Source organism: Cricetulus griseus, chromosome 6 (assembly GCF_003668045.3).
Source record: "Cricetulus griseus strain 17A/GY chromosome 6, alternate assembly CriGri-PICRH-1.0, whole genome shotgun sequence".
NCBI lineage: Eukaryota > Metazoa > Chordata > Mammalia > Rodentia > Cricetidae > Cricetulus > Cricetulus griseus.
This window is the reverse complement of record NC_048599.1, coordinates 57066910-57079607: the sequence shown is the minus strand read 5'-3', so window position 1 is coordinate 57079607 and position 12698 is coordinate 57066910. Positions and strand designations below refer to the sequence as shown.

Here is a 12698-nt window from a genome sequence, read left to right as displayed (position 1 = left end):
AGAGTCTTGCCGGGCGTTGGTGGCACACGTCTTTAATCCCAGCACTCGGGAGGCAGAGGCAGGCAGATCTCTGTGAGTTCGAGACCAGCCTGGTCTACAAGAGCTAGTTCCCGGACATCCTCCAAAGCCACAGAGAAACCCTGTCTCGAAAAACCAAAAAAAAAAAAAAAAAAAACAAAAAACAAAAAACCCAAAACAAGACAGAGTCTCACTATGTATCCCTAGCTGGGCTGGAACTAATTATATAGAGTAGGCTGGTCTTGAATGCCAAGAAATCCTCCTGCCTCTGCCTCTCAAGTGCTGGGATTGCAGGTGTGTGCTACCATATCCATCTTGAAATTTTTTTTATTAATTGATTGTTTGTGTGATGTGTATGTGTAGGCACGGGTGTATGTGTAAATTGTATATAATGTATATGTGTGGGCATGGTATATATGTAAGATGTATGTGTGTGTGTGATGTATATGTGTGAGCATGAGTGTATGTGATATATATGTGTGAGCATGGGTATGGGTGTGTGTGTGTGTGTGTGAGAGAGAGAGAGAGAGAGAGAGAGAGAGAGAGAGAGAGAGGTATATGTGTGGACATGGGGTATATATATGAGATGTATATGTGTGATCATGTGTGTGTATGGTGTGTGTGTGTGTGTGTGTGTGGGCACGGGAATGTGGCAGTCAAAGGACAACTTTCAGTAGTCAGGTCTTTCCAACTTTTACATGGGTTCCAGGGTCATCAAGTTTGCAGAGCAAGCTCTTTTACCATCTAAACCATATCTCAAGCCCTCAAATACTCTGTTTTAGAAAGAGTCTCACACTGTAACCCTGGCTTGTCTCGAACTCACAGAAATCTCTTACCTCTGCCTCCCAAGCACCAAAATTAAAGGATGGGCCCTCACACCCAGCCTTCACATATTCTTAATAGTATATTTCTTCTCATGTATCCCAGGCTGGCCTCATGTAGTAGATGACCTTAAAGTTCTATTTTGTATTTGTGTAGGTGGGTGGGTGGGATTATATTATATTCATGTGTACAGATGTATATATCAGTCTATGTGAGCCTGTGGAGATTAGAGGTCAAAGTCAGGTGTCTTCCTTGACCACTCTCCACTTTGTGTTTTAAGACGGGCTCTCTCGTTGGTTGACCTGGAGTTCACCAATCATCTACACTGGCTGGCCAGTGAGCCCTTAGGATCATCTTGTTTCTGTCTCCTTACGTTGGGATTACAGGCTACTCCTGACTTTTGACATGGGTGCTAGGATCTAAACTTCAGTCTTCACTATTGCAGTTGCTGTGGAATAATCCCTCTGTACACTGAAAATGTGTTGTTCTCATTGTTAATACAAAGTTGATTGGCTGATAGCTAGGCAGGATTTTAGAGACAGAGAGAATGCTGGGAAGAGGAAGGGCAGTCTCTCAGGAGCCACTATGAGACAAAGAACGAGCAGGATGGGAAGTATGTCCATGAGGTAAATGAGCCTCGGGGTAGCACATAGATTAATAGAAATGGGTTACTAGGCCCGGCGTTGGTGGCCCACGCCTTTAATCCCAGCACTTGGGAGGCAGAGGCAGGTGGATCTCTGTGAGTTTGAGACCAGCCTGGTCTAAAAGAGCTAGTTCCAGGATAGCATCCAAAGCCACAGAGAAACCTTGTCTCAAAAAAACCAAAAAAAAAAAGAAAGAAAGAAAGAAAGAAAGAAATGGGTTAGTTATAAGAGCAATCAGCTGAGCATATTAAGTTTCTGTGTGGTTATCTGGGAGTGGCTGTAGGGACAGAGAAAAACTCCACCTACATACAGTAAACACTTTATTGACTGAGCCATCTTCTCAACCTTGAAGTTAAATTTCTGATTCTTCCCCTGTCTCCACACTGCCTTCACCTCCCAAATGCTGGTATGTACGTACCACCATGGCTTTTATGAGGGGCTGGGGATTGAACCCGGGGCTTCAGGCAGCCATTCTACTACATCTCCAGCTTCTTCCAGACAGGGTCTTGCTATGTAGCATAGGCTTGCCTCAGACTTGAAATTCTCAGTCTCTTGAACGTGAAATTGTATGTGTGTACCATCATATCTGGCCCTAATAATATTTATTTATCTATTTGTTTTTGAGACAGGGTTTCTCTGTGTAGCTATGGCTGTCCTGGAACTCACTATGCAGACCAGGATGGCATGGAACTCACAGACATACACCTACCTCTGCCTCCTGAGTGTTGATTTTAGGAATGTGCCATGACACCCAGACCAACTCTTAATAGTGTGGGGTTTTTTTCATTAATTATCGTGTGCATAAATGTGTATGATATGTTTGTATGTATGTATGCTATGGCATGTGTGTGGAGGTCAGAAGACAAATTTGTAGAATTAGTTCTCTCTTCCCACCTTTACATAGGTTCTAGGGATCAAATTCATATAGCTTGGTTTATGCAGTACACACACACACACACACACACACACACACACACACACACACACACACACACACACACGAACGCGCACACACACACACACACACACACACACACATTTTATCCTCTGAGCCATCTTGCTGGCTCTCAACAATGTTTTTGTTTGTTTTGGGATAGGCCTCTCACTATGTAGCTCTGACTGGCCTGGAATTCACAGAGATCCGTTTGCCTCTGGCTCCCGAATGCTGGGATGAAGGTATGTACCACCACATCTGGCCTAATGGTGTATTTCTTAAGGTAGATAGTGTTTGGCTAGAACTACCATAGTCATGGATACTCACTATATTCATCATTCCTTATGCTTTTTGAATGGTTTAAGTATTACATGCTATTTTAAAAGCAAAATCATGGTATTATCACATCCAGTGAACTAAATATAGTTATGTACACATGGGAGAGAAAGACAATCCGTTTTAGCTAAGACTGTTAATAGCAATCTTCTCTGAGGAACGCAGTGCTGGGGCAGCAGAGGGCTGAGAAGTCCCTTCTCCTTTTTTGTTTTTGACTTTTGAATCATTTTTAAAATGGCTAAAATAAAGCAAAAGCTTTATTTATTTATTTATCTGTTTGTTTGTTTTATTTATTGGTACAGCCTCAAGTATCCCAGGATAGTTTCAAACTGCTTCTACCTCCCAGCTGCTGGGGTAACAGGCACAGACCATCACACCCAGCTTAGGAAGAGAACTCTCCTGGTCCCACCTCCCCAAACCCCAGCCCGAGGTCTCTTACCCAAGAATCTTGGCACAGTCATCATAATATTTCATTGAGTTCTTGACAAAGCTGAAGCCATTGACGTCACACACAAAGGAGTGACCATTGGCACGAAGAAGGTCAAATCCACAAACTGTTTGCTGCAAAAACAAAAAGGCAAGATGAATCACAGACAAGTTCCCAGACCCCGCCCCAGTTTCTTTCCTTCATCCCACAGCCCCATGAGCACACTCTACCTTAAAAGCTACGCAGACCTTCCTGGCCACCAGTTTTTCCATGGCAGTCAACATGACTGGATATCGAACCTCTTTGCCCTCACTGTCTCGTTCAACCTTCCCATCCAAAGCTGGAGATTTTCTAGCTTCAGCATGGGCATAATCTGGCCCCACTGTATACACCTGCAGGTACATAGCATCACTGAGTATGCCCACAGCTCACCCTGTATGTGAGAAGACAATATGAGCACTAGGTCTGTAGACTATTCTAGAATAAAAAAAAAAACAAAAAAACTCTGCACAGCCAAGGGTGGTGGCACCCGCCTTTAATCCCAGCACTCAGGAGTCAGAGGCAGGACTTCATGAGTTCAATGACAACCTGGTCTAAAACAGTAAGTCCCAGGTCAGCCAGAGCTACATAGTGAGACCCTGTCTTAAAACAAAAACAAGACAAACAAAAACCCCTCCAAATGTTAAGAATACAAAGACTGGGGTCATGAGATGACTCAGCAGGTAAAGATGTTGGCTGACAAGTCTGATCTCCAGGATTCATATGGATGAAGGAGAGAAGTGACTGCCCCAGGTTGTCCCCTGACTCCACATGCATGCTATGGTGCACACGCGTGCACACACACACACACACACACACACACACACACACACACACACACGCACACGCACACGCACATACACCATACACACCTACACACACACACACACACACACACACACACACACACACACACACACAAATGTAGTAAGATAATTTTTAAAAAAGAATACAGAGACTGATATTTTTGGTAATGAGCCTTATTCCTGTGATATTACACAGGTTTCTCCTTAGGAGTTTGGCACTATTGTCTAGTCCTTATCAAATAATAATTTACCAATGTTTTAAAATGTACTATGACACCTTGTTCTTGCTCTGATCGAGGAAATGAGAACATTTATATCTCATTTGTTATCTTCACTTGAATGTGAAAGCCAGTTGACATCGTGTTTCATTTTCTAAGATCCTATCCACATACACTACCACTTGCTTCCCAAGCACCTCATTCCCACCCAGATGTTTATAACATTTTAAATCTCTGTATCCACCATAACCTTAACATCTGTGCCATCTGTTGGCATAAACTCCTCATAGATGTATGATCCTGTCTTCCGGACGCTGCTCTCGGGAGAGTAAACACTACTCCGGCTGCCAATCTTTAGGAGGAAAGGAAAGGGAAACAACATTGCTTCAATCTCCAGGCTTTGTCCTCAAATCACCTCTCCATTACCAATAACCTCACTGCCCTTCTACTCTCTGACCTCCCAGATGCTCAGCTATCTCCTGTACCTTACGGAAGAGGCGCTGGCTTCCTCCTCCAGCAGAGCTGGGGTAGTAGATGTAAACGTTGTGGTCCTCTGCACTCACTGGCTTCTCCACAAAGGGCTTGGGAAAGACGGCTCCGTTGACCTCCACCTGGTCTTCACCTTCTATCAAGTTGCACTCTGAAAAATGGGTGTGTGATCGTTCTTATGGCCTAAGGTTGGAGAGTATTTCCAACTCCTATTTCCCTGGGGTTTTAATCTATACAACTTTCCAAATTTTATGACCATGTCCTATAACAGATATGGCAATTCTCATATACGGCATTTAGATATGATAATATCTATATAAAAGTTCAAAGGCTGTCTAAAGACCCATAACTCTACCTATAATCCAACAGTCAAAGGCACACACAGATATGTACAGAGGAGGTGTTTAAGGGACAAATATTGGGCTAAATCATGGAAATCAAGGCAGGGAATGACCAGACACAGCCGGTTACTCACCCTCGGGACAGGCAGGGTCACGGTTGAGCACAGCGTATCTCGGCAGATCAATACCCTCCTCCTGCAGGATGCGGTACACCTCCCTCCTGTCACCCCCAAACAAATTAGCCAGGTAGGAAAGGTAGGGATAACAAAGGGGTATAGGAATTTTATTTGCACTGGGAAGCATAACTCAATACAAGATAGTACAAAAAATGAAGCATGTTTGTTTGACTCAGCCCATCCCAGAATAGGCTTCCTAAACGGGCATTTCAGGGTCACCCTCCCCTCTGGTCCATAGGAAGCTATACCTATCTTGGATGTAATACTGCATGGCCAGATCATTGATAAGGAAGGGGTTTCGAAGTTTGGAGTAGGCAACAGCTTTATCCAGAGGAAAGCCTGTGATGGAGAAAGAAATGGGGAGACCAAAAAAGTAAAAGAGACAGAGTGAGAAATAGCAGGACAGACCGTGATCCCCTAGAGCTAGCACCTGCCACTGAGTTCCTCCAAACATCTAACCCGGCTGCCCAGAACCCCAAGTCCAGGATATTCATTGCAATAATAAACACAATCACATGTAGGATCCTCCCAGAGACCCACTTTAAGTGCCTTGGAGTTGTCTTGTGTGGCTGGGATACGGGCTTAAACCTTCACCCAGCAAACCTGAAACAGAAGGCAAACCCCCTTCACTATTGCCTTGTGTGTTGAGAAGCTGGCATTCTCTTATTAATGGGATAATAAGAATTCTATTCTCAAACCAGCATCCCCACCACCATCCTTCCTTCCCAGCCCCTAACCTTTGGAGTGGAAAGAAATGAGGCAGTGGCAGGATGGCCAGTTCTCCACAGGTTCATTGAGGATCACGTCTTCTCCCAGGATGACAACAGTCAGGTAGTCAAACCTGCAGAGTCGCTCAAGGATTTGGGTCATTGGCTTGGACTTGGATTTCTTGGTCATGGCACAGATGCCAACAATAATTTGAGGTTCTGGAGGCTAGAGAAAAGAAGTGCTATAAGGAACTCCAGGTTCCCACATATATCACCTTCAACATGGTCACGATTTTCCAAGGCAGTTTCTTGCCAGGACTTTGGAGCTAAGGGATAAAGGATGCCTACTACAGAAGAAAGCCTATAGGAAAAGTGCGTCTTCAAAAGAAGAAGCAGTGACCATAAGACAACAGGAGGAGAACCTTTGAGCAGGAGTTTCGGAGACAGGTAACTGACCAATCTCTATTTGCCCCTCCCCTAGTCAAGATAGAGCCTGTTTACAACAGTCTGTGCTTGCAAAGAACAGAGGTGTCTCCATCCAACAGAATATCAATTCTCTAGGGCAGGGGCCCCAACACCGAGCTATATCCCTTTCCCTAGACTTACCACTTCATCCTCCTCGTCCTCAAGGAGTTCACTGTCACTCTCTTCCATCCTCATGCCTATTTCACAGGTGCCCAACCCCTCATCTCCAGCTCCGAGGAAGAAGTGGGCTGTAGTGTTCTCGTCCTCATTGGCCGTCAATGACCACATCCCCGCCGGAGCACCCACTCATCCCGCTCTGCAGAAGTGGGTACTTCAGCTTAGAATCCAGTACCCTCACAGTGGGTAGGGATAGGGTACAGGGAACTAGACAATGAGAGGGAACTACAAGGGTACAAGAGGAAACAGAAACAAAGCTATGGAAAGGACCAATGAGGAAGGAAACTGCACTACAAGCTGACATGACTACAAAGAAGAGCAAAGCAAGGACTCTGTTTCCTCCCCACATAATCCACCCCAGCCAGGAACTGTAAGAAGATCCGAAGATGAAGCCTTACAGTGCTGGCATCTCCCTGATTCTGCCAGCAGGAAACAATGTTAACTCCAGGCAGCAAATAGAAGAGGCAGTTCTTCAAGGAAGGCTACTGTTGACTCCTACCAAGAGAAGGTTAGGGTGACATTTATTTCAAACTCTGGATTCATTCCACAATGTTCCCAGCTCTCTCCACCTCCCCACAGCACTGCTAGAGTCAAGGTACTGACCCGAGGGCAGAGGGATGCTGCAACTCCAAAGTTCTGCCTTTAAACTCCATCCTTGCTACTACCTGCAATCAGCTCAAGAAACCTTTATTGAGGACACTTCCACTCTAAGCATTGTCTCAGGACAGTAACATCTGTGCTCTCCCTTTTTCCTTCACCCACACCACCTTAAAAAATCAGGTCAAGGAAAGAAGTCTGGTGCTAGTTGGAGGTTGAAACTGTAAACATTCACACAGCAGTTTTCAATCCATTCTCAAACTGCAGTCTCAGTGGTCCATCCACTGTCCTCTAGCACTGCAAGACAGACAAGGTCCTTTGTAGCAGCAGCTACACTGGGAAAGTCCTAAGGCCATATTGGTAAAAATGAATTTGGATCAGAGAAAGCTGGCAGTTCCACTTCTGCGAACATAAGCCTAGAGTTTAGGTGGAAAACTCTATTGTGATTTTGCCGTACCAGAGAGAGATCTGTCAGGGGCATTCCTGGTTACCAGAACCGGAAGGGTGTGATAGTGGTTTCTAGTAAGCAGACGAAGGGAATGCCATGAGAAATTCTAAAATGTATATGCTATCTCAAGATCTACCCAGCCCAAACTGTTAGCAGCACCAAGATGGATAGACAGCTGTGGCAAGACTCTCCTACACATGTGGGCACACACAAGGACATTCTTGCCTTCTCTATGTCATTGTTGCCTAAGGGGAAAACTAAGAACAATCCAGATGCCATAAGGAGAATGGTAAATTGTGATGCAGTATATATAGAAAAAATACCAGATTTTAAAAATGAATGAAGGTCAGGAAGATGGATCAGATGGAGGCACCTGCTGCCAAGTCTAACAATTTTAGTTTGAACCCTAGGCCCTATTTGGCGGAGGGAGAGGACTGACTTCCACAGGTTGTCCTTTAACCTCCACATGTGTGCGTTCTGTGGGTCCACAAACATACACACTAAATATGTAAGTTATATGCAACAGTTTTCAACTACAAACTGCCAAGGTAAACACACCCATTTGCATAAATAAACATCATGCACTGTTTATGACTGCATAGGCAATTACAAGTTTGTTGTTGTCGTTGTTAAGCATTTCTTTTATATGCATGGGTGTTCTGCCTGCAGGAACCTCCGTACACATTGGTGCTGGGAACAGAACCCAGGTCCTCTGAAAGAACAGCCAGGGATCACTAAGCCATCTTTCCAGCCCCCAGTTAGTACCCCTTTAAAAGCAGACTAAATCTGGGTGTAATGGTGCCTGCCTCCAGTACCTGAACTAGGGAGGAAGAAGCAGGCAGATCCCTGTGAGTTCAGGGCTGTCCTGGTCTACATTGTGAGTTCCAGGCCAGCCAGGGCTACACAATGAGATGGATCCCTCAAAACAAAATAAAATTACATAATTTTCAAGAAACGGACTGAAAAGACAACAAATCTGTAAGAGAAGTTACATTTGAAGAAAAAAAGAGAATGGCGCTAAGAGTTTCCAATGATATCTATACAACCTTGCCTATAAATATGTCTATTTTCAAAACTCAAAAAGATCAGAAGGCTAATATCTGCTAATCGTAAGTTGTAAGGGTATGAACAACTATAATTATTTTCCAAAAATAAAATGGAGTCACTCAATAGAAATTTTCCATGTTCCATAGAAGTTCTCAGAAACACTGCCAACCCTAATGAAGCCAAGAACTCCTTGAGTAAATTAGTTAACTTACTCTTACAGAGTTTTAAAGTCTTCAATAATTCCTCTCTCTATTTTAGTTTAAAATTCTTCCATTACAACTAGGGTTGCCGCTTTGACTAGAAAATTATAGATGACCTTTATATAGACCTTACCCGTCTCAGTCTTCCTCATCTGATGCCTCTATTGCTCAACCACAAGACAGAACATTCTTCTACTTGACGTCTCCAGTTATGCACTGCAGTTTGCACACACAAACTCCTCCTGACTGACAGACCTTCCTTTGAATTCCCTTTTAGTGACCTAACTGTGGCATTCCCAAAGATATCTCACAATTTCCCCAATTAGAATTTCATCACACTCTTTGTGCCTTTTCTGAAATAGATTTCCCTGTGTCTAAGATTCCTTCACCAATTGCCCTTTCCTTAGGTATTCCCTGTTTTTTTTGTTTTTTTTTTTTTGTTGTTGTTGTTTTTAAACACTATCCAGCCATGTTCTTGGAATTCTACTGCAACCCTGTGATGGGAGATCATAGGATGGAGAAGTCTGTTCACAAGCAAGGACTGAAAGGAGATGAAGGTCCAAATTCATAGTTAACAAAGCAAAAATAGAAGCCTGGCAGGAATAGCTACGACAAAGCCAGGGTTTATTTGGATGTGCTTCTGGGAGAGGCTGGGGTTTTAATGTGGTATTCCCAAAACCACTTTGCAGTTTTTTGTGCTCTTTCCCCTTCATCTTCTCCCCAAACTTTGTTGCACAAGAAAATGGCAGATTCTACTCTGGGCTAAAGGGCAGTCTTACTATGGAAGGAAGAGAGGGAAGGGGGTGGGGGAAACAAGGAGGCAATCTAGGGAGCACCTATGCTAAATTAAATCTGGGGAAGGGCTACGGCAACAGGGAACTGTAACTTCTTTAGCTCCTAGAGTTGAGGGTAGTTTCATGGACCTCTAATTTCTTGACATCACCTTGCATTTGATAGAGGCTCCAACAGCAGTAAAGGAAGTCATCAAGGAAACTCTTCATACCACCACCAATATTGGATTTTTCCCACCTTCAAAAGTGAGCCCCTCCCCGCTTCTTTTGAGACAATGTCTCCTGTAGCTCAAGCTGGCCTTAAACTCACAGAACCCTCCTCCCTCAGTCTCCCAAATGTTGGGATTACAGGCGTGGGCCACTCTGCCTGCTTCCCACTTCCTTCCTAAGGCAAGTTTAATGTTTCCGACATATCCCTTATTCTGACACCAGTCAACCATCTGCTGCCTGTTGTCAGTGTTAGCTAACTCATCCTCCCCGATAAAGGCTCTTCACTGATTTCCCTAGCCTTTCTCCCACAGACTGCTGCATCCCAACCACAGGTCAATTAACGCAACCAATCCAGCCAATTTTCCCACTTGGTGACTCCCAGAAGTAAACAACACTTCAAACCTGCACATGAGTCATCACACTTGCTAACACTTTTTTTTTTTTTTTTTTTTTTTGAGACAGACTCTATGTAGCCCAGGATAGTGTTGAACTCAGGATCTGCCTGCCTCAGTCTCCAGGGTACACTAATTAGCAAGCATCTTTCCGTTAACGATGAGCACTTAATGATCCCCCCTACAACTAGGAACCCCTATAACAAGAGCGTCCTTGCTCACACCTGGCCTTTCTGGAGGTTCACCTCTCCACAGAACGCATTCCTCAGCAGACCCTGTCCCCTGGCCAGCGAGTCCCTTCCCTCACTCCGCCAGCATCCAGCGCCGGCTGGTCCTCCCTTCTTCCCTCGGCTTCTCGCGCACGACCCTCTACCTCGGTCCCCTCCCCTGCAAACCCAGCCCCGCCCCTCCTCCCAGAGTCCCCAGCTCTGTCCCTGAAAGCCCTCCATCCCCCGGGGGTCCCCTAATTCCTCCCGCAGACCCCTCCACACCAGTCTCTTCTCCCACTGACCCGCTCGGCCGTCCTCTCTCTCTCTCTCTCTCGGCGTCAGGTCACGAATCCCGCCCTCCCATCCTGACTGCACTCGCCTCTGCCCGCCCCCGCCGTCCCCGCCTCGCTCTCCCTACGCTGACATTGAGGCCTCCCGGCCGCGCCTCCCTCCTAAACTGTCCCCACCCGGGACTACCCACGGCCCCGGGCGCAGGCTGAGCCCCTCGCCGAGCCCACCCTCCCCGATACCGCCCCCAGCCCCAGCCACTCTCCCCACCGCCCCCGCCCGCACTCACACCCGCCTCCCTCCGCTCGCGCAGCCGAACCTGCCGGCAGCGACACCTGACAGCGGCCCAATCAGAGCGCGACTTCTTTGCGGTCCCGCCAATCCGCAGAGGGCGCGCACCGGCAACAGTCAGGCTGCGTTGGCCGGAGCTTCAGGGTGGAGGAGGGTGGCTCCTAGTGGCTGTCCAGGGAAATGCAACCTGATGCCCCTCTGCCTCTTGATTTCCTACTGCGTCGCCAGTCCCCATCCTAGACGCAGAGGCTAACCAGTGAGACCATTGGAAGAGAGGAGATAAACGAAGAAGAGGCAAAGTTTGTGACATTGCAGTTCCCTGAGGGCAAAACCGAGACTTTTTTTGTTTTTGTGTTTTGGGGTTTTTTTTCTCTGTAAAGCAAATCCAGATGTGATATAGTTAGACATTGAGCCAGAAGGTGGAAAGAGAAGAGGTAGGCACGCTGGAGACAGACAGAAGCAGATGGGGAAAGTTAATTGGAAGAACAAAGAGACTGATTTATAGAAGAAAACGGTGGACATGGAAAACTGAGCAAACTGATGTCTGTCTCCACACTCTACTTATCTGTTCTCCAGCCTTGGAATCTGAAAAGCCGGTCATGAATCCTCTTAACTTTGGGGAAGTTACTTTACTTCCTGGAGCTTCCACCGTGTTTATTTGTAAGGATGGAACCAAACACCTAATCTGCATAGTGCTGCTACTTGTGACAAAATACTTGAGAAAAGCAATCTATGGGGAAAAGATTTATTTGGCTCAGGGTTTCAGAAGTTTTGATCCTTAGCTCCATTGTTTTGGCTATGAGGAGAGGCTGGGTAAAGGTATTTGCTTGTTGGCTAATAGAAAACAGAGAGGCAGGAAGGGGCAGAGGACAAGATGCCTCCTCCCAGGCGTCCACAGACACATACGCTCTCCAACTAGGCCCCAACCCTCCCTTTCACTGTGTTCCAATAATGTCATCACAGTATGAATCCATCAAGGGATACATCCATTGATTAGATCAGAGCCTTCAGAATCCAATTACTTTACAGAAGTCCCTCAGCTGGTAACCAAGCTCCAATACATAAGCCTATAAAGGGCATTTCTTATCTAAACAGAACACATATGCTCATATGAAAGCTTTTTCTTGTATGTATATTATTGTTATCCTTGAATCTTTCATTTAGGCTTCCCTGGTCAAGAGTTTGAAATTCTCCATTTGTTCTCTGTAACTTTGGGGACCTCACAATTTTCTAGTTAGGTGTCTTGGCTTACTGATGAGGTGGGCCCCGCTCCTGCTCGCAAGCCTCCTGAATGGATAAAGATGATTCTAAGGACAGGGTCTACAAATAAACAGTGATAGTTAATGCTCAGACTCATACCTCCTCTACAGCTCCAGCCATTACAGCAAGTATTTACAGCATTTCCCAAGTGTAAAACTTCTCCAATGATTCCACAGAAAAAAGAATGTGAAATAATACACATATAAAGGTTCCTTGTAATTGTAGGAGTTTTTTTTGTTTGTTTTTGTTTTGAGACAGGTTTCACTATATAGCCCTGGCTAACCTGGAACTCACTCTGTAGACCATGCTGTCCTTGAAATCCACCTGCCTCTGATGTTTGAGTGCTGGTATTAAAGGCATGTACCA

At 45.4% G+C, this 12698-nt stretch overlaps 1 protein-coding gene across 19 annotated transcripts in view; it reads right to left on the bottom strand.

Annotated features, from left to right (window-relative positions):
• Ppip5k1 (diphosphoinositol pentakisphosphate kinase 1) overlaps nucleotides 1-11201 on the bottom strand; it is a 41573-nt gene extending 30372 nt beyond the window's left edge. For 6 of the 19 annotated variants that reach the window (XM_027422047.2, XM_027422049.2, XM_035446901.1 and 3 more), the window contains exons 1-10: nucleotides 7203-10645; nucleotides 6998-7094; nucleotides 6564-6738; nucleotides 5988-6183; nucleotides 5499-5589; nucleotides 5209-5294; nucleotides 4730-4884; nucleotides 4495-4596; nucleotides 3412-3573; nucleotides 3194-3315 (exon numbers count right to left, since the gene is read on the bottom strand). In XM_027422047.2, coding sequence (XP_027277848.1) covers nucleotides 3194-3315; nucleotides 3412-3573; nucleotides 4495-4596; nucleotides 4730-4884; nucleotides 5209-5294; nucleotides 5499-5589; nucleotides 5988-6183; nucleotides 6564-6710 — 1061 coding nt within the window. In that variant the 5' untranslated portion in view covers nucleotides 6711-6738; nucleotides 6998-7094; nucleotides 7203-10645. Of the gene's footprint in view, nucleotides 1-3193; nucleotides 3316-3411; nucleotides 3615-4494; nucleotides 4600-4729; nucleotides 4885-5208; nucleotides 5295-5498; nucleotides 5590-5987; nucleotides 6184-6563; nucleotides 6825-6997; nucleotides 7095-7202; nucleotides 10646-10795; nucleotides 10880-11072 lie in introns of those variants that run through there. The other 13 variants (XM_027422048.2, XM_027422051.2, XM_027422052.2 and 10 more) reach the window with 8 other exon arrangements.
• Between the last annotated feature and the right edge of the window lie 1497 nt (nucleotides 11202-12698).